This window comes from Lissotriton vulgaris, unplaced genomic scaffold (genome assembly GCF_964263255.1).
Source record: "Lissotriton vulgaris unplaced genomic scaffold, aLisVul1.2 SCAFFOLD_726, whole genome shotgun sequence".
In the NCBI taxonomy this organism is placed as follows: domain Eukaryota; kingdom Metazoa; phylum Chordata; class Amphibia; order Caudata; family Salamandridae; genus Lissotriton; species Lissotriton vulgaris.
Genome location: NW_028243544.1, coordinates 108,861 through 131,053, shown reverse-complemented (window position 1 = coordinate 131,053; position 22,193 = coordinate 108,861). Strand labels below are relative to the sequence as shown.

At 47.5% G+C, this 22,193-nt stretch overlaps 1 protein-coding gene across 1 annotated transcript in view; it reads right to left on the bottom strand.

Moving 5' to 3' along the window:
* Window positions 1-22,193, bottom strand: part of GLE1 (GLE1 RNA export mediator) — a 222,783-nt gene that overhangs the window by 163,097 nt on the left and 37,493 nt on the right. Inside the window, exons 2-4 of the mRNA XM_086948609.1 lie at window positions 19,534-19,737; window positions 6,823-6,948; window positions 5,607-5,755 (exon numbers count right to left, since the gene is read on the bottom strand). Coding sequence (XP_086804735.1) covers window positions 5,607-5,755; window positions 6,823-6,948; window positions 19,534-19,737 — 479 coding nt within the window. The remainder of the gene's footprint in view (window positions 1-5,606; window positions 5,756-6,822; window positions 6,949-19,533; window positions 19,738-22,193) is intronic.

Genomic DNA, 22,193 nt, shown 5'->3' with positions numbered 1-22,193 from the left:
ATCTGTTTGCACTAATCCGGTGTTCGCGGGAGACAGAGTCTTGGGTATTGAAAGCAGGCAGGTTCTCTGGGTTTCTCGAGGTTGCTGGCTGCAGGACACACTGGGATTTCACTGGAGCAGGTTTGAGGTGGGGCCAGGTCAGTGGGCGTCCTCCTGTTGTGAGCTTCGGCACCTCGGTTCAGCCCTTCTTTCTTCATGCAGGTTCTTGTCTGAGGAAGCAGGGTTCAGGGGTGCCCCTAAATACTAGATTTAGGGGCGTTACAGGTAGGTAAAAAGGTTGGGACCAATGGTTCCCTTACCTGCGGTGGGTAGCCCCCTATTATGCCACCCTCCAGTGGGAGGGGGGCATAAGCCTGGTAGGCTGGGTCCCCCCATCAGCATGATGCCAGGGACAGAGCTGTGCTTCATCACACCTCCCCCACCTGAGGGGTGGAGTTGGCAGAGGTGGGCACATCTCTCTCTCTCACTTTCCCGCCGGTTCTCCTGCCCAAAGTGGGGGTCAGAACCAGTGGGGAGCAGGTGCTGAAAGCAGCAAGTGGTCTTGAGAGGCTCACAAAGGCGGTAAGCCTTTGAAGCTTCCCCTTCGTGAACCCCGCCCATCCTGGGGGAGGGGGCCTGGCATCTCGTCCCAGGGTGTGCTTTGTTTCAGGCCCCAGAGAGCAGCCGGCTCTCGACCCAGGGGTCCAGAACCATGTCTGGTGGTGGCAGCTTTCAGAGGGCATCTCTAAGATGCCCTCTGTGAGCATTTTTCATTAAATCCCACACTGGCATCAGTGTGGGTTTAATGTGCTGAGAAGTTTGGTGTCGGATTTGCCATTATGGTGCTGTGGAGTTCATAATGACAAACTCCCAGCACCATATACTCTTAATGGCAGCATGTGAGAAGTTGGCCTGGTATATGAGGTTCACTATTCTAGTGAGCACCTTGCACCAGTCCAAACAACCCTTATGGTGATGGTTGTAAAGTCAACCTTATAGACCAGCTATCCTAGACGTAGCATGGACAAAGCAGTCTTAGGCTAAACTCAAGAGGGCGTGTGAAGCCAGCTGTTTTACCATATGCAATCCCTTTAATACCAAATGAAAGGACACCACACAGGATATATATTCAAAATATATATGTATTTATTTCGAAATAAATCCCCTGAACTCTTTAGGAGCACAGAAGCGCAAGCGCATAGCATGTAACCTAATATAACATACAAAAGTTGCACAATTATGGATAGGGCCGGGTGGCCCGCTAAACCATATATTAAAAAAATGGTATAAGTACCACGTAACAAACAATGGTAAGGCCTAGGGCTCTGGGAATCGCTGGGGCTACACTGGACTAACAATGGTTAGGGAGCAGGAGGCCCACGGGATGCGTGTGCAGTGTCTAAAGGTACACATGTGCACACATAGAAGTCAATGGGTGCGTAAACATGGAAAGTTAAAGGTTTGGGAGTCTTCCGACTGGACTAGAAGCTAACCACTTGAAACTAGGACACTAAGAGAGTTACTCTTTACAGAAGCACCGCAGTACTCGCGTTACCTAACCCACAGGAAGCGGGTGCATAGGTCCCAAAGTGTGTCGGGTTTCGTTGTGGAGTTCTATGGAGCCTTGGAGAAAAGATGCTGCAGGCGGCCAGGAGAGAAGAGTCTGGTGGATCCAAGGGTGGATCAAAGATGGAGAGGACCTGAAAGCAGAGGGGACAGAGTCTGGGTCACTAGTCAGTGACCAGGATGGACCCAGGAAGGAACCAGGTGATGTCGCGTTGCAATCAGGTGCTGATGGGAAGCTCGTCTCTGCAGCCACGTGGACCAGGAGTCATCAACGACGACCAGGAGTCAGGCACGGACTGTCCCACGAAGGCTCTCGGTGTCGGCTTCAAGACTGGAGGCAACAAGCCTTGGCAAAGGCAACCCACGCAGGATACGATGTAGGCTTCTTACTCAGACCAGCAAGGTCTGAGGGGCTGCTTCTTTCGAGGGAAGCAAGGGCCAGTCTGGAGCAACCAGACCAGAGGTGCAGTTTCACAGATTCGTCGCCAAGATGGCCACTAGCCAACGGGTAAGTGACCGGGCAGACACGTTGAGCAGGAAAATGCAAAAGGGCCCCACGCAGAACTCGTGGAGTGTGCAGGGCTGATCTTTGGTGCGGATGCTGCTCGGGGCTGGGGCTTCTCAATCCCCAATGCACAGCTTCGAGGAGGCCTCGGGGGCTGCACAGTTAGCAGGTCGCAGACTTTTCAAGATAGGCAATCACACGTCTCTCGTCTCTCTGGCGGCGGCAAAGTAAGTCGTCGATCGCTGGATGGTGCCTGCTTGTGCAGGGTGGTCACTCATTGACCACAAGGGAGATTCTTCAGTCGTCTTATTTCAAAGTAGAGTGATGAAGGTCCAGAGTTTCGTTTCAGTCAGGATAATCTAAAGTCTCTAGACTCGGCTCCTACCTATATACGAATCTTAGGGGCTGGATTACCTGCTAGGTCCCTCCTACGGGTGGGACCAGGGAAGGGGGTGGTTACACCCCTTTCCCTTTGTCCAGTTTCGCGCCAGAGCTGGGGCTGGAGTGCCCCAGCACCGGTTTGAACTGGACTATGCATGGGACACCTTGTGTGCCCCAGGCATGTCTCAATCCTTTGAGCCCTCCCTGTCCCAACACACAAAGTCCTGTCTGGGGTGGTGCTAGCATCTCCCAAGGCAGGAAACCTATTGTCCAAGCCTCCCTCGCTGGAAGGACTCCCAGCAGCAGGAGGTCAGACTTGTGTCTGTGGCAGCAGCATCCATTTTGTGATGCTGAGGCTCTGGTTAACTTTAACCGGGAATAGTAGGAACAACAGGTCTTCTCCCTCTAGAAGGGTGGAATGCTATCCCCGTCGCCAGAACTGGCGAGGGGGTAGTATTTCAAATCGTATGACACCTTACTCGACATGTTTAGATAAAGCCAAACCAGAGATAGCATTTAACCGCGAGGTTCATAATGCACTTAATAGTATATGGTATGGCAATATCCTAGAACAGCTATAAGGACATGGTTCCGAAAGCTGCAGACAGGCTCAGCTCATTCTAGAGCACCATCTCACATAAAACCAAGCGCTCTGCCTCCAGGATTGTTAAGGCCTGCCATAGGAGTGACTTATAGGTGTATATGTATCTAGATAAAAGGTTAGATATAGGTATACTATATCTAAAAACAAAGGCTGATTACACCACCTTTCCCCAGCTGAGTGATCAGCCAGTTGTGGCATAATACATGCTGCAGCCCCTGGTAGGCCTTTGGTTCACTTATGCCCTGGGTACCTATAGTACACTGTACAGGGGCTCATAAGGTGACCCAGCATCCAATTGGAAATGTACTTAGGGTACATGGAGTCCATTTTACAGAGAGAGCAGATAGCCTGGGGCCCTGATTAGCAGGATCCCAGGCCAACTAAGTCAAAAACCAGCTAAACACTAGGCAAAAAACCTGGTGTAACCATAGTCAGGTATCCACCTTCCTACACAGCACTGCACTCACAATGTCTAAGAATGGACTTACACAATGTATGGGGTACAGGGCTCATGCACCTGTACCCTCACCACTGGTATAGTGCACCAAGCTAGAGGGGTGGCTGACCTATACCAGGGAAGTAGGTTGCAGGCATGGCACATAGGGATGTGTGCCAAGTTGACTCTGCACCACAACATGCAGATATATAGATATATATACACCCCCTAAGGGTGGCTGGCACAATAAATGCTGCAGCCCTTAGAGGCCTTCCCTGGCCACAGTGCCCTGGGTACCTGTGGTACCATTTACAAGGAACTGACTTGTGGCCAAAGACTGACAATTGGGTTTAGGCTTCAACACAGTTTTAGGGAAGGAACACAGGCCTTGGGTATCTGGTTGGTAGGAACCCAGGGCACAGTCAGTCAAAGTAGATCAGCAGTTTGGCACAAAGTGGGGGCAACCATGCAGAAAGAGGGCACTTTCTCACAAGAATCAAACCTCAGTTCTAATTAGTTGCCCCCTCCACAGTGAAGGCCTAGGATGACTGTGTGACTTATTTATGTGCTTCTGTTCAATTTGATGTCTGAGAAACATTTCTGAATGAAAACAAAAAGTAATGCTTAAAATAATCCACTATCCAAGAGCCATACAGTCGAGACTAGAGTTAATAAAAATCCTGAGCTTGTCACATCAAGGAGGCTACACACGGACATGCATCATACCGTACTTATAGTGCAGCTTAACATTCGAGAGGGTATCCAGGCGTGGGCTGCGGGTTTCAGTGGCAGAGCCAGGTCTTGAGCTTCTTCCTGAAGTCTGTTAGCGAGGATGCTGTTCGGAGGGGGGAGGGCGTTCCAGGAATTGGGAGTGAGGTGGGAGAAGAAGCGTCCTCCGGTGGGGCAGATGCGTGTTGTCTGGGCAAGGGCGAGGGTGGGTCGAGCGGAGGTTTCTGGAAGGTTTCTGGAAGTTCAGGCAATGATTCACGTATGCAGGAACTTGGCCGTGAAGGGCTTTGTAGCCATGGGGCAGGAGTTTGAAGAGGCAGCTTTCCTGGAGGAGGAATCAGTGGAGGTCTCTCAGGTGCTGGGTGATGTGGGTCCTTTTGGGAAGGTTGAGGATCAGTCTGCCTGCTGCGTTCTGTATGGTCTGAAGTCTTCTCAAGAATTAGCTGGTGGCATCAAAAGTCTAAACATTTAGGCAAGGCGAGGAACTGCGCCACTGTGCCGAGAAGGTGAGTAGTAACACCTGAAAGGCTGATTTACCTTGTAAACGTGCTGTAGAGGCATCAGACACAGAAAATGTTGAACTAACCACACAGAAAGTCCAGTATGAGACTTTCCTTCCTACGTGAAAAAAGGGTGTTCCCTCACACCTAGGACTCGTTCTCAACAAGTCATTGAAGCCATCAACCTAGCTAACAATTGTGCTCCAAATACATAAATGCGCACATATATTTCATACCAATTTTAACAAAGCTAATCATCCTGTACAAATAATTCCTGCCTATATACCCCATTCCCAGTGACAAGGAGGCTTGACACAGAAGTTGTTTGTACAGGAAGCTTCCCAGGGACACCATTGTCAGGACTCCAGAGAAAAGAAAGTGTCTCCTACACATCTCCCCCTCATCTGCCCTTGCAAACTCAGATATACCTGGTGCCGTCCCAGTCATGACCAGGGAGCAGTGATAGAGCGTCTCACTCACACACCTCTCCTCCATCTGCTCCTACACTCCTGGTGCCGTCCCAGTAATGACCAGGGAGCAGTGATAGAGCGTCTCACTCACACACACACACCTCTCCTCCATCTGCTCTGATACTCCTGGTGCAGTCCCAGTCATGACCAGGGAGCAGTGATAGAGCGTCTCACTCACACACCTCTCCTCCATCTGCTCCTACACTCCTGGTGCCGTCCCAGTCATGACTTGGGAGCAGTGATAGAGCGTCTCACTCACACACCTCTCCTCCATCTGCTCCTACACTCCTGGTGCCGTCCCAGTCATGACTTGGGAGCAGTGATAGAGCGTCGCACTCACTCACCTCTCCTCCATCTGCTCCTGCATGCTCGGACACTCATCGTGCCGTCCCAGTCATGACCAGAGAGCAGTGATAGAGCGTCACAACGCACTCACCTCTCCTCCATCTGCTCCTGCATGCTCTGATACTCCTGGTGACATTTCACCTCCATCACCTCCTCGAAGCGCTTCAGCTTCTCGGATGCCATGTCCGAGGCAATCCTTCCAGTCTTCTCCTGAAGAGCCTGTCGAAGCCTCAGTTGTTCCTAGACATTGGTAGGAAGCAACTTATTAAATGCCATCTGTCAGAGAGCTCAAGGGATAACCTATCAGGATAGATTCCATAAAGGAATGTAATTGGGTTTGGGGGTGGTGTCTCAATGATCCCAAGAAATGGAGGACTATTCGGGAGCCCCAGAGAGAGAGAGGCCTCGTCAGGGTGCTAAAAGGAGAAAGAGCCTATGTCATAAGAGCCCCAGAGAAGTTGGCCTGTACAATCAGCCCAATGGGAATGGCCCCTAGTTAGGGAGTGTCAGAGAGAAAGGCAATAGAGCAAATGAGTGAGATTTCCAGGGGCCCACAAAGGCAGCCCCGCCTGCTTCAAAGAGGAATGTCACTGGAGAGAAATGAAGGGCCTTGGCAGAGGCAGTTAAGCGCTTGCACACCCCTTACCAAAGAACACCTTAAAAGCTTCACCAGCATCAATCACCTTCATCCCAGTAACTGGTCCTGGTCTCATCTTCACTTCCAGTGCAAGGTTCTTCCACACTCTCCCTTCAACAAAGGGATAGGCTCCAGCTCCCTTCAAAATGAGGCCAAAGTTCCTGCGCATTACCTCTACCTGCAGGGATCCACTCCTATACACTCGCCCTTTAGTCCTAAGGTGAGCCACTGATCAATCGACCGTTACCCAAATGGATGGTTAGCCTCACCAGTCACATCCAGGATAAGGCCAGCAAATTAGCCTGTCACAATCTGCGACTGGCTCTAGCTCTCAGACTTTAACACACAAAAAGGCTCCAGCACCTCATCTTAATCTAGGTTATAGCTTTCCACCGTTACACTCGACCAGCGATCAGCTCACTCACCCTCATATTTCACCCAAGGGACAGGCTATGGCACTAGACTGAACAGCGAAGGCTTGCCACTCTCCAGTGAAGCTTTGCCACTTTCCAGTGAATAGAGCTTACTCAGTGCCAAAAGTGCTAAATGGTAGAGCAGCAGACCCTCTGCCATGTAGACCATCGCAGTGCAAGCAAGGTTGACATCACTCGCTCAGGGAAGCGGGCAGCAAAGTAGGACAAAGGGGAGTCTACTGCACTCCAAATCTCACCTTTCCTCTGATGCGGAGGTCCTCTTCATATCGCCGAATGAACGCTTCCACCTCGACTGATCTGGGTGACAGCAGCAGGAAAGGAACTTCTGGAGCTGCAGGAACAGACCGGGAATCTGCAGGGCTCTGGGACATAACAAATGGTTACGTTACACACTGCAAATTCAACTTACAAACAACCAAGGCTTCATTTACCATAGTAAACTATCCCACACAGTTAGACCAACATAGTGAGCACAGAATTGTCCGTGCAGACGGTGTTACATAAAATGGTCCATAAAGAAGGACAGGACAATATTAGAGGCAGGACATTGAGAACAGAGTATTCTAGATGGCGGTCGATCCATACAAGGAGTATTCTGTGTAGCTATCCGATCCACACAGAAAGTTTCCTTTAATATGATCCACATTACTTTATTTGGGTGTTTTATATAGCTCTACACGTCACTTAGGTCACTTCCCAGGGCTGAAACATAAAGAGGCAGATACAGGGAGAATTCCTGATTACATGAGTTATGAGTAAAGCGAAGGGCAAAGGGTCGTCCTAGATCAGGCATTCAGACATCACTCTGCTATGGTCCTTGGAATAGAGTAAAAGTCTGTGTGAAAACTCAGTTTTCAGAAGTTTTTAACTAAAAATAAGCAGCTTCAGATCAGTGATTAAACCCAAGACGCTTTTGTGATCCTGGAGGGTAAGTATCTTAAAGGAGTGGTTTGACCCAGTGAGGCAAAGAGCAGCATCGTTCTTGATGGGACCAGGGCGGCATTTCAGAAGTGCCAGCACTTCTGTTTGCCTGGCGTTATACTCTTTCCAAACTGGAGAGGCCAGTGTACATTACGAACTCCAAAGGGGCCGTGACCTGATCACCTTTGTTCAATGCTCAGTATGGAAAAGGAAGAGCCTGGGGGGTCTGATTGAAAAAGAGTTGTGTGGGTGTGACTTATGCTTCACTTACTAGTCACTTACCTGGAATACATGAGTAACTCACACCTACCAAATTGGGCTATAATCTTTTTTAAATGGCTTGATCGCAACAAGACACAATATTTATAGAAGTACTACTTCCTTAGTAGCATTAATTAATTTTACTTCAAATTTCTACCAAATAATTTTCTCTGACCGCCGATTTGTGCCACTACTATAGGCGAGCATAGGCGCTAACATTTTTAACAAGTATTTATATGGCACTGGTGGAGTGGACAGTGACGTTTGCGGTGCTGCCAACTCACTACCTTATGGAAGGATTATTTCCATCCTTAGCTAATTGGTCCTCTAGTACTGCTTTATTACAAATCAAATGCTGCCTTCTAAAAGATTTCTGCCAGCTATTGTAAGAAGCTGGCTCTGTATATACTATACCAAAGTGAGGTCTAGTGTGCAGAGTCCAGTGGATCCGTGGAGGCTTTACATCCCACCGCTGCCACCAATGTAGAAAGCTGGCTCTGTACATACTATACCAAAGTGAGGTCTAGTGTGCAGAGTCCAGTGGATCCGTGGAGGCTTTACATCCCACCGCTGCCACCAATGTAGAAAGCTGGCTCTGTACATACTATACTGAAGTGAGGTCTAGTGTGCAGAGTCCAGTGGATCAGTGGAGGCTTTACATCCCACCGCTGCCACCAATGTAGAAAGCTGGCTCTGTACATACTATACTGAAGTGAGGTTTAGTGGGCAGAGTCCAGTGGATCCATGGAGGCTTTACATTACACCGCTGCCACCAATGTATAAAGCTGGCTCTGTACATACTATACTGAAGTGAGGTCTAGTGTGCAGAGTCCAGTGGATCCGTGGAGGCTTTACATCCCACCGCTGCCACCAATGTAGAAAGCTGGCTCTGTACATACTATACTGAAGTGAGGTTTAGTGTGCAGAGTCCAGTGGATCCGTGGAGGCTTTACATCCCACCGCTGCCACCAATGTAGAAAGCTGGCTCTGTACATACTATACTGAAGTGAGGTCTAGTGGGCAGAGTCCAGTGGATCCGTGGAGGCTTTACATTACACCGCTGCCACCAATGTAGAAAGCTGGCTCTGTACATACTATACTGAAGTGAGGTCTAGTGTGCAGAGTCCAGTGGATCCGTGGAGGCTTTACATTCCACCGCTGCCACCAATGTAGAAAGCTGGCTCTGTACATACTATACTGAAGTGAGGTCTAGTGTGCAGAGTCCAGTGGATCCATGGAGGCTTTACATTCCACCGCTGCCACCAATGTAGAAAGCTGGCTCTGTACATACTATACCAAAGTGAGGTCTAGTGTGCAGAGTCCAGTGGATCCGTGGAGGCTTTACATCCCACCGCTGCCACCAATGTAGAAAGCTGGCTCTGTACATACTATACTGAAGTGAGGTCTAGTGGGCAGAGTCCAGTGGATCCGTGGAGGCTTTACATCCCACCGCTGCCACCAATGTAGAAAGCTGGCTCTGTACATACTATACTGAAGTGAGGTCTAGTGTGCAGAGTCCAGTGGATCCATGGAGGCTTTACATCCCACCGCTGCCACCAATGTAGAAAGCTGGCTCTGTACATACTATACTGAAGTGAGGTCTAGTGTGCAGAGTCCAGTGGATCCATGGAGGCTTTACATCCCACCGCTGCCACCAATGTAGAAAGCTGGCTCTGTACATACTATACTGAAGTGAGGTCTAGTGTGCAGAGTCCAGTGGATCCATGGAGGCTTTACATCCCACCGCTGCCACCAATGTAGAAAGCTGGCTCTGTACATACTATACTGAAGTGAGGTCTAGTGTGCAGAGTCCAGTGGATCCATGGAGGCTTTACATCCCACCGCTGCCACCAATGTAGAAAGCTGGCTCTGTACATACTATACCAAAGTGAGGTCTAGTGTGGATCGCTAGAGGTACAGCAGAGGTTAAAGTAGACACTACCTTACTCTCTTTTGTGGTTGTGTGGTAGAGCAATTGTGGGGGGGGGGGGGGGGGGGGGGGGTAGAACCAAGGTTCTCCAACGTTCAGGTTGGCACTCAATGGGCACCACCAGCAGCACTAGGACAGACCGCAGCAGTGCAACCTTTTCAAACACACAGAGCGCAGGCAGTATAGGTAACGGCATTACTAGCACACAGGACAAACAGATGCAGTGCAGGCATCTCACAGTACACATGAGGCAAAGGCAGCAACAGTGCAAGCTTCTCAAACACGCAGAGCGCATGCAGTATGGGTAACAGCATTACTACCTCACGGCAGGCAGCTGCTACGCAAACTTCTCTCATTGCACACAACAAACATGCAGCAAAGGCAGCATCAGTGCAAGCTTCTTTTACACACAACAAAATGGTACAACAGTGCATGATTCACTTTCCTCACCAAAAAACACAAACCACGGAAGTAGAGAAAATGCAAGTTACTCTCTCAAAAACCCAAGTCAGCTTGCAGGGTACTTTACAGCTACAAACAGCAACAATTGAAGGAACATTTTCTAAACTGTTAAGCTCTCCTACTGCACTGTGACAACATACGCCCTCTGAAAATGTCCATCACTGTATTAAACGCAGAGTAAAAGTAGTTTCTTTCAAAGCCCCAAAGCGGAGAGTCCAGAAAGCTGCTGTGGTTTGCACATATGATATCTTTGAACTTGAGGGCTTTTGGGTCTGATGTCTAAATATTTTACAAGGTAACTTCAAGTCTACAGTCTATGTATTTTGCCTTCATTAGACCCTCATCAGCTGAAATACAGTTCACGTTACTGGCTCAATCACAACCAATACACGCAGAAAATTTAGTTAACAGTAAATCACAGTTATAATTACTTTTCAGGTTCAGTGCTGGGCTGAAAGATACAGCACTTGGATCTCTCCTGATAACAGGCGAGTAAATCGGAATTCATTGTTCGGCTGATTTTAGATGACTATTTTAAAGTTTCAAAACTCCACACTTAGAAGAAATTCTGAGTGAAGCCAGTCAATGTTACCCTATAGAAGAAAAGTGAGTTATCGGCTTTTGGGTAAGTACTCGACAGGGGTCTCCCAGGGTCAGGAAGATACAGTTGTTACACCCTCAGCAGCACAGGAGCAGCCGGGTGCAGAGACTGTAGGTCCAATGTTTTCCTATGGAGGATAGGGGGCCTTCGGTTGGTGGCTGCTAGTAGGCAGACCACGCGACTGTGGGGGCTGAGCTCCTGGTCACTTACACAGGGCAAGTGGGTGAAGTAGAGTAGGGTAATTGCTGCACTTCCAGCGGCACTCGGGCAGCTGGGTGCAGGGTGCTTTTGAGCCGCCGGGCGCTAAATGTTATTCAATAGGAGACTTGGATATCAAACAAAGGCTGCTGGATCGGGGACAGAGAGATTCTTCAGGTGCGAACACCACTTTGAGGGCTAAGTTGAGATCTTGGAGGATAGGTAGACACCCAGGAGTTGGGCACAGTGGGCCGTCGGGCGCCGGAGTGTCTTTGGACGTCGGGAAATCTTACCCTCACCCAGTTAGAGGGGGACCCTGGTTGTGAGGCTGCAAGCGTCGTCAGGATCGTTGAGGAGAGTCTTTGGGCACTGGATTCCGGGTCACAGTCGCCAGGGGGACGTCCTCATGGTCTTTGTCCACTCAGGCACAGGCCGGGCTCGGCGGGTGTAGAGTGTGCTGGATTTGCGATTCCTGGCTGGAACCAGGGGTGTTGATGTTTGAACCACTGCTTATGGGAGTCCCAGTCTTTTAGATGATCAAGGCAGGCAGGTCCTCCGGGGTTTTCGAGGTTGCTGTCCACAGGAGACGCCGGGGCTTAGCAGGAGCAGGTTCAGGGATCAACAGGCCTGTAGGTTTCTGGGACCAAGTCAGTTGGTATCACCTCTTGTTAGCAGCTGCACGGCAGGTCTTCTCGTTTCTTGTTCTTCTTTCTTGTTGCAAAATCGGGATCTGAGGAAGAAAGGTTCAGGGTGCCCCTAAATACTAAATTTAGGGGCGTTACACGTAGGGCAAAAGCAGGGGCCAATGGGTCCCGGTCCTGGTGTGAGTACACCCCCTATCCTGCTCCTCTCCTGTGGGAGGGGGCAGGAGCCTACCTCTAATTGGGCAGGGCTACCCAACCTCAAGATGGCGGTAGCCCGGAGATGTGCTTCACCTCGCCTCTCCCACCTGAGGGGTGGAGTTGGCACAGGCTGGCACACCCACTTTCCTCACGTAGGGTTTCCCACCTGTCTTCCTGCCAGATTGGGGGTCAGAACCGGTGGGGGCCAGTTGCTGAGTATAGCAATTGGCCTGGGGAAGCTCACAAAAGGTGGCAGGCTTTTGAAGCTTCCCATGCCCATCTTGGGGGAGGAGGCTTGGCCCCTCGTCCCAGGATGTGCATTGTTTCAGGCCCCCTGAGAGCGGCAAGCTCTCGACCCAGGGGTCCAGAAACATTTCTGGTGGTGGCAGCCTTGGTAGCCTCGCAGTCAGGACACTGGCAGTTGGTTAGGTTTCAGGGGGCATTTCTAAGATGCCCTCTGTAGTGCATTTGGTATTAAATCCCACACTGGCATCAGTGTGGGTTTAATGTGCAGAGAAGATATCACTATGGTGCTGTGGAGTTCGTAATGACATCCTCCCCAGCACCATATACTCCTAATGGAATCACTGCACTTACAGTGCCCAGGAATGGCCCTGGGAACTGTAGGGGCACAGGGCTCATGCACCAGTGCCCACACCACTGGCATAGTGCACCCAGCTAGAGGGGTGACTGATGTATGCCAGGGCAGATGGTTTGTGAGAATGGCACACAGGGAGGTGTGGCTAGAGGATCTCTAGTTACATCCCATGGTTGGCACTCATCAATGTTTGTCTTTCCCTATTGAAAGGAAACGACTTTCATACATAGTTGTAAAGTTGTTTTCTTTATTTTGTTGCTTTAGTTCAAAGTTCATAAATGTGGAGATTCAATTTAGTAAATCATGTTGGATTTCATTCGCAAATCATAGCATACATTTTTTCATTCAGGCACTGTCTTTTTTGTGGGTCCAATGCATTTCGGGCATTTACTTATATGCCCTTCGTCAGGGAATTGACACTAAAAAATGATAATAATGACATAAATTAATCTGGTACCAAAGTGTGAATACATTTCTATACATTGCAAAATTTGCGACATTTCAACATGGTTAGGTGATTACAAAAAGTGGTTCATGGTGGATAACCTGTGTGAGGTAGATTGTGTTCCATAAAAAACAAATCTAAAATAATGCGGGTATGACAGCACTTTAATTTAAGGTGACGGTGCTCGAGTAGTCTCGTTATATTATCTGGTTTAAAGGACGGTGGTTCTAAAGTAACCCATTGTGTAGTTAAATGGAGGGTTAGAAGCGAGCGTCACTTACATGCCTGTTTGTTCTGGTGATCGCGCAATCTGTAAAAAGGAAGATAAACAAAGAACCGTCAGCGCCTCTGGGCGTGCAGTGCTCCGTAATGCTCGCGTTTTGAAAATGTGGGATTGCCGCCACTAACCTGAAACAGGATTCGGTTGTGATTAGTTCGGCCGGTCGGTCGTCTGCTGCAGAACGCCGGTGGAAGCAAAAACTTCCCGCGTTGGTTAAGTTACATGGTCGGCTAACACGTGATTAATCACGTGTGGTAGGAAGGGTAAACAGACTAGGGAAGCGCCGTTTCGTAATGAAAGTAAACAAAGGAGAGCATACGATGCAAACTGTATAGATCGAAATTAATATCGAGATTAAGAGACGTCGAAATTAAGAAAAATGCATTGTGCTAGTGAGAAAAAATTTGCTGTGCCATTTAGAAAGGTATATACCCTGTCATTTACGGGGCAAAAGAAAGAGGGTGCAGAGAACCTATGGTGGTCTAAAATAAAGTTCTAAGTGGTGGGGAGTGTGTTGTGTCAATGATATATGGGAACATACACAATAACACTCAATACGACATCCAGAGCAAAATACTTTACAGGTAGCATGCAAATTCAATTCTTTCATTGAGTCCTGTAGGGTTCTGGGTTGATAATTTCTGTATCCAGTAGTTCTCCCTGCGTAATAGGAATTTGTTATTATCTCTGCCTTCTTGTCTGGTTACGGTCTCAAGGACGATAAACTTTATTTGGGTCACGTTGTGGGATTGCTCTACAAAATGAGCTGATAGTGCTGACTTTGAGTTTCTCAGTCGGATGTTAGACTTATGTTCCGTGAGACGGACTTTGATGCGTCGTTCGGTTTTCCCAATGTACATTTTGCCACAAGGGCATTTGATTCCATAGATTAGATTGGAGGTATCACAGGTTGCGTTCACTTTGAGTTTAATGGCGTGGCCTTGACTAGGATGGTTAATAGTGTTCCCTTTGATTATATTATTGCAGTTACCGCAATTTAAACAAGGTTTTGTTCCAGTAAAGATGGTGTTTTCTTTGGCTTTCCTCTGTAAGATCTCTCCCAAGTTGTTGGCCCTGGTATATGCAAATATGGGTGGTTGGGTAAATGAGTTCCTGAAATCAGGTTCCAGGTTAAGTATAGCCCAATGTCTCATAATGCTCTGTTTGTATTTTCTACTGCTCGTAGAGTATCTTGAAACCACTACTGTACGTGTTTGTTCAGTTTTTGAAGTTGGTGTTAACAGTTTGGATCGGTCCTGTTTATCGATTCTCGATGTGGTTTCTTCAATTAGGGCTTTGGGGTAACCTCTGTTTGAGAATTTTAGTGACATCTCTGTAAGCCTTTGCTTAAGGGTTGTTGTGTCAGAAGTGATTCTTTTAACTCTCGCCATTTGTGAATATGGTAAGTTGCGTATTAGGTTGGGTTCATGGAAACTGGAGTGTAGTAATAGATTGTTTCTGTCAGTGGGTTTTACATGAAGATCTGTGATGAACCCGTGGGGTGTTATTGCAACCTTCACATCTAAAAAGTTAACCGACGTTTCTGAGATGTCCCAGGTTAGTTGGATCCTCTGGTCCATGGTGTTAAATTTGGTAAGTTCCGTTCTCAGTGACTCTTCCGTGTCTGACCATATAATGAAGTAGTCGTCAATATAACGAATTATCATTTTTAGGTGGTTGGTCCAATTTGTGTTGTTGAGAATGTGTAGTGTTTCATACCAATGCATGAACAAATTCGCATATACGGGTGCGGCCGAATTGCCCATGGCCATCCCGGTGAGTTGTTGGTACCAATGGTCTTGAGTTTTGAAATAGCTGTGGTATAGGGTAAAATGCATAAGTTCCATTAGGAACAATTGGAAATCCTGGTCTAGGTCAGTGTTTAGCAGGGCTGATTCCAAAGCTTCTATCCCCATGTTATGGGGTATGCTGGTGTATAGGCTACACACATCCGCTGTGCATAAGATCACTTTTTCGATGGGGTTTAGTTTGATTTGTTGCAGTTTGAGCAAGAACTGTGTTGTATCTTTGATATACGTGTCCATGGCTTGAACGGAAGGTTGTAGGTATCTGTCAATTAATTGGCCGATCGGTTGGTGTAAACTGCCTCGGGTAGAGACTATGGGTCTCATTGGGGGGTTTGTGAGGTTTTTGTGGATCTTAGGTACCATCTTTAGTGTTGGACTCTTCGGATTGGTGGTAGTAAGGAAATTCTTAGTCCTGTCAGTGATAACCCCTTGGTTATATGCCTGGTCAATGATGTTTTTTAAGGTGTTGGAATATTCTGTGGTGGGGTTGGAGTCCAATTTTTTGTAGGTTGTCATATCCCTCACATGTTCAGTGATTTTGTTCTCATACATTGTTGAATTCATAATGACGATTGCTCCCCCTTTGTCGGCCTTGGTAAAGGTGGTTCTGTTATTCTTAGCCATTCTGTTCAAGGTATCCCAGTCCTTTTGGGTGATGTTCTTAGTCTTGGGTTTGGTGTGTTTAATTTTCATGATGTCTTGTTTGACTAGATTTTCGAAGAGATCAAGGGTTTTGTGACTGGTCGGGGCCTGGAATGAACTCTGTGGACGTAGTCCCAGTAGTTGGTCTTTTTCTGTCTGTGGACGTTCTGGTACAACATTATCAAAAAAATGTCGAAGTTTCAGTTTTCGCATGAATTTGAAAAAACTCACTTCTAATTCCAGTCGATCGGCCAATTAATTGACAGATACCTACAACCTTCCGTTCAAGCCATGGACACGTATATCAAAGATACAACACAGTTCTTGCTCAAACTGCAACAAATCAAACTAAACCCCATCGAAAAAGTGATCTTATGCACAGCGGATGTGTGTAGCCTATACACCAGCATACCCCATAACATGGGGATAGAAGCTTTGGAATCAGCCCTGCTAAACACTGACCTAGACCAGGATTTCCAATTGTTCCTAATGGAACTTATGCATTTTACCCTATACCACAGCTATTTCAAAACTCAAGACCATTGGTACCAACAACTCACCGGGATGGCCATGGGCAATTCGGCCGCACCCGTATATGCGAATTTGTTCATGCATTGGTATGAAACACTACACATTCTCAACAACACAAATTGGACCAACCACCTAAAAATGATAATTCGTTATATTGACGACTACTTCATTATATGGTCAGACACGGAAGAGTCACTGAGAACGGAACTTACCAAATTTAACACCATGGACCAGAGGATCCAACTAACCTGGGACATCTCAGAAACGTCGGTTAACTTTTTAGATGTGAAGGTTGCAATAACACCCCACGGGTTCATCACAGATCTTCATGTAAAACCCACTGACAGAAACAATCTATTACTACACTCCAGTTTCCATGAACCCAACCTAATACGCAACTTACCATATTCACAAATGGCGAGAGTTAAAAGAATCACTTCTGACACAACAACCCTTAAGCAAAGGCTTACAGAGATGTCACTAAAATTCTCAAACAGAGGTTACCCCAAAGCCCTAATTGAAGAAACCACATCGAGAATCGATAAACAGGACCGATCCAAACTGTTAACACCAACTTCAAAAACTGAACAAACACGTACAGTAGTGGTTTCAAGATACTCTACGAGCAGTAGAAAATACAAACAGAGCATTATGAGACATTGGGCTATACTTAACCTGGAACCTGATTTCAGGAACTCATTTACCCAACCACCCATATTTGCATATACCAGGGCCAACAACTTGGGAGAGATCTTACAGAGGAAAGCCAAAGAAAACACCATCTTTACTGGAACAAAACCTTGTTTAAATTGCGGTAACTGCAATAATATAATCAAAGGGAACACTATTAACCATCCTAGTCAAGGCCACGCCATTAAACTCAAAGTGAACGCAACCTGTGATACCTCCAATCTAATCTATGGAATCAAATGCCCTTGTGGCAAAATGTACATTGGGAAAACCGAACGACGCATCAAAGTCCGTCTCACGGAACATAAGTCTAACATCCGACTGAGAAACTCAAAGTCAGCACTATCAGCTCATTTTGTAGAGCAATCCCACAACGTGACCCAAATAAAGTTTATCGTCCTTGAGACCGTAACCAGACAAGAAGGCAGAGATAATAACAAATTCCTAATACGCAGGGAGAACTACTGGATACAGAAATTATCAACCCAGAACCCTACAGGACTCAATGAAAGAATTGAATTTGCATGCTACCTGTAAAGTATTTTGCTCTGGATGTCGTATTGAGTGTTATTGTGTATGTTCCCATATATCATTGACACAACACACTCCCCACCACTTAGAACTTTATTTTAGACCACCATAGGTTCTCTGCACCCTCTTTCTTTTGCCCCGTAAATGACAGGGTATATACCTTTCTAAATGGCACAGCGAATTTTTTCTCACTAGCACAATGCATTTTTCTTAATTTCGACGTCTCTTAATCTCGATATTAATTTCGATCTATACAGTTTGCATCGTATGCTCTCCTTTGTTTACTTTCATTACGAAACGGCGCTTCCCTAGTAGCCGACCATGTAACTTAACCAACGCGGGAAGTTTTTGCTTCCACCGGCGTTCTGCAGCAGACGACCGACCGGCCGAACTAATCACAACCGAATTCTGTTTCAGGTTAGTGGCGGCAATCCCACATTTTCAAAACGCGAGCATTACGGAGCACCGCACGCCCAGAGGCGCTGACGGTTCTTTGTTTATCTTCCTTTTTACAGATTGCGCGATCACCAGAACAAACAGGCATGTAAGTGACGCTCGCTTCTAACCCTCCATTTAACTACACAATGGGTTACTTTAGAACCACCGTCCTTTAAACCAGATAATATAACGAGACTACTCGAGCACCGTCACCTTAAATTAAAGTGCTGTCATACCCGCATTATTTTAGATTTGTTTTTTATGGAACACAATCTACCTCACACAGGTTATCCACCATGAACCACTTTTTGTAATCACCTAACCATGTTGAAATGTCGCGAATTTTGCAATGTATAGAAATGTATTCACACTTTGGTACCAGATTAATTTATGTCATTATTATCATTTTTTAGTGTCAATTCCCTGACGAAGGGCATATAAGTAAATGCCCGAAATGCATTGGACCCACAAAAAAGACAGTGCCTGAATGAAAAAATGTATGCTATGATTTGCGAATGAAATCCAACATGATTTACTAAATTGAATCTCCACATTTATGAACTTTGAACTAAAGCAACAAAATAAAGAAAACAACTTTACAACTATGTATGAAAGTCGTTTCCTTTCAATAGGGAAAGACAAACATTGATGAGTGCCAACCATGGGATGTAACTAGAGATCCTCTAGCCACACGTTCTTAATTATTTCAACCGGCGTCGTCGGACCCTCGACGTCTCCAGGCTGAGCACCACTAAAAACAAACAACTTTTTGAAACTCTCAAGACTATCCTATCATTAAACTAAGCTGTGCATCTTCCACAACAAAATACACAGGGAGGTGTGCCATGTCGACTCACTGTTTCGTCCTGCACCAAGACACTCAGCCTGCAAAGGCAGGGTGTGTGTGTCAAGGCACAGGGCCCCCAAGGGTGGCACAATAAGTGCTGCATCCCTTCAGTGTCTTCTCAGGTCACAGTGCCCTGTGTACCCGTGGTACCATTTACCAGGGGCTGACCTGTGGCCCGAGATGCCAATTTGGTTGTAGTTTTGGGAAAAGAACACAGGCCCTGGGAGCCCGATTGGCAGGGACCCAGGGCACATCAAGTCAAAGTGCATCAGAAATCTAGCAAAAAGGGGGGTGGTTTACTGCAACAGAAACCCACTTCTTCACAATTTTTCAAATAAAGTCCCATTTCAACAGGGAGCTTCGAAGAAAGAGAAAGGTCTTGCGGCCGGTCACAGATGATGCTACTGAGGTGAACGGATCACGCCATCTTGTTCTAGGAGGCAGATTTCCTCCAGTAAAGAGGTCAAATAGATTGCTGTACACCTTGTCTGGCAGACAATGATGTCAATAAAAGCACTTGACAAATTAATTTGCCGAGCTAACACAATGTTTTCAAAATGTTTTGCAACCAAATTTGTAAAAGCATAAAGCTCACAGTCTTAGTGGCCCACACACCAAACGGAGCATTCCTCAGATTATCAAAGCACGTCTTGTATTATCCCCTGTTCATCATTCCCTCTTTCTCCAGCCAGGCTTGCTCTACATACATAAAATACATACATCCAACAGCGCTCATTATTCAGCTGCAAAGTGATCATGTAACAAGTATGTGTGGTACCTGAGTTAATCATTCATACACCCTGATGAAAGAAGACCTAGTTTGATTAATACAGCGGCCGGAACATTCCACACAGAATCGCTCTTGTACCATGCACCATGTCTGCTCTCCCGTGAGCTACTCCCAAAGCACATCTGGGGTTACCTTTGCTCCATGTGTGCCCACGAAGGATGGTGCAGAGATGTTCTCTGCTGGAAGGAGGTCTTCAGAAGGAGATTCATTCGTGAGGTTGGACGTGCTGCTGCTAGGGCGAGTGCCCTCTTGTAAATCCTGAGCAACCATCCTGTCCAGCACCTGCCCCAAGGAAGGAGACAGCTTTGGAGAGCAGTGGCAGAGGGCCAAGAGATCCTGGAAGAAAGAACAAGCTGCTTAGAACAAATTGACACCTTTGCAATAAAAGATCAGCTCTAGATGACATGATGAATTGAGGTAAAGATGGGACAAGAGAGCTAGAACAACAATGTATTAATGAAGGGCTAAAGCATGCATACAGTTAATGAAACTAGGTGTCCAACAGTGCATAGACATGCCATCCTCTACCAGGCCCCTGTTGGGACCTCTGTAGGATTCAACATGAATCCCCATTCCACACCCAGGCCTCCGCCTCATCCATCCTCTGCCAGGCCCCCGTTGGGACCTCGGTAGAGTTCTACATGTCTACTGCCATCCTCTGCTATATCCCTCCCGGGACCTCTGTAGGATTCTACATGTCTACTGCCATCCTCTGCTATGTCCCTCCCGGGACCTCCGTAGGATTCTACATGTCTACTGCCATCCTCTGCTATGTCCCTCCCGGGACCTCCGTAGGATTCTACATGTCTACTGCCATCGTCTGCTATGTCCCTCCCGGGACCTCTGTAGGATTCTACATGTCCACTGCATCCTCTCCCGGACTCCAGGGGATTCAACACACCCATTGCCATCTTCTGCCATACCCCACAATCATCCTTACGGGAATGAAACTGCTTACCACCTACTTAAGAGCTTTCGATGTATTCCATACTTGTACAAATGTGTGTTAAACCTAGCCCCAAACCACATAAGCCAACATGCATTCTCAAAGCAAGTCCTACACTTTACAGAGGAGATGTGAAAAGTGGATAAATGTGAATATCTCTTAGCATTCCACTTAAAAAGGTGCCCCATTTTTCAATATCTCAAAACTAAAAGGTTTTGCAGTAAAACCTTTTTTTACATTCGGTAAAGTATGCAATGTAATGAAATAACCTCAATAGATAATCATGTTAGTGTGGTTCAGTCTTCATGAATGCATCCTGAAACCACGCATCCCTCCTTACTCAAGAATTTTGCGTCATACTTTTCCTCAAAGACAACCACTTCTTACAACCTCCCCCTTCATTCTTCACCTCATATCACTCAGCAACCATACTCTAATCCGCTAATCCACCCCATCGTAATCTTTCAGACCTCAAATTCCAGCCTCCGGCTCTCAAGTACAAGAAAATGTTTGCCCATCGCAGACTCTTATCTGGTGCCTGTCCACAATGGTTCAAGTCTGCAGTTGTGTTACCCTTGCAAAAAATAAAAGAAAGAAAAAACGTTGCTGCCTCTTCCTCCCCTAGCTGCTCCCTAAAACCCCTCTCCTCGCCAAAAGGCGAAAAAGCCTGCTTTTGAAACCATTGCCCAGGTCCAACAACCTTTCAGTTCCCACCAACCGGGTTTACAGGCCTTTGATCAACTGAAAACACAGTGTTACATGGCCAGCTTTACCTCCTACACTCATGAGTAGACTCATCACATTATCTATGATTTACCCTCATATTCCTTCCTGCATCTGCAACATTTTACAGTATAGATCATACTACTACACTTCTCCTGCCACATTAAAGGTTCTCCCTTCCAATTGTTCTCCTCATACCTTTCCCACTCATCTGTGGCAAGGGAGCAAGTTATTCTCACCTCTGCATCAGTATGCGTCCGTCCCAGGATCGCTCGGGTTCTCTCTACATCCCCACCCCGACCTTAGTACCATAAACTGTTTGTTTTTCCTACTATCTCTAAGCAAAACGAGACACAAACCTACCTCTGCTCAGCAGGTTTCATGCCTCTCTTTCAATCATGCATCACTGACTGCCTCATTAGCATTAGTCACTGGATAGCTTTACAATCTCTTCTGAAGTACTGGGGTCTTCAACCCCCCCCCGCCTCATCAGCAGCATCTCGGCTTCTGCAGAGTGCCGTCCCCGCACGCCGACCTCCGCCACATGCCGTCCCCGTACCCCGTCCTCTGCCGCGTACCGTCCCCGCACCTCGGCCTCCGCCGCGTGCCGTCCACGCACCTCGGCCTCCGCCGCGTGCCGTCCACGCACCTCGGCCTCCGCCGCGTGCCATCCCCGCACCCCGGCCTCCGCCGCGTGCCATCCCCGCACCCCGACCTCCGCCGCGTGCCGTCCCCGCACCCCGGCCTCCGCCGCGTGCGTCCCCGCACCCCGGCCTCCGCCGCGTGCGTCCCCGCACCCCGGCCTCCGCCGCATGCCATCCCCGCACCCCGGCCTCCGCCGCATGCCATCCCCGCACCCCGGCCTCCGCTGCGTGCCATCCCTGCACCCCGACCTCAGCCGCGTGCCGTCCCCGCACCTAGGATTGCACCTCGTTTTCATCATTCTATATTACTAAAGCATTATTCTATTCACTCTTACGTGAGACATTAAATGAATGCAACAGCCTGCTGCCGAGTCTCCCTCAACATTCCTACCCATTGGACATGGTTCTTAACTTTGCTACCTGAACTTTAGATTTACCAGACATGCGGTTGTAAAAATAAAAAAATAAAAAGGTTGGGT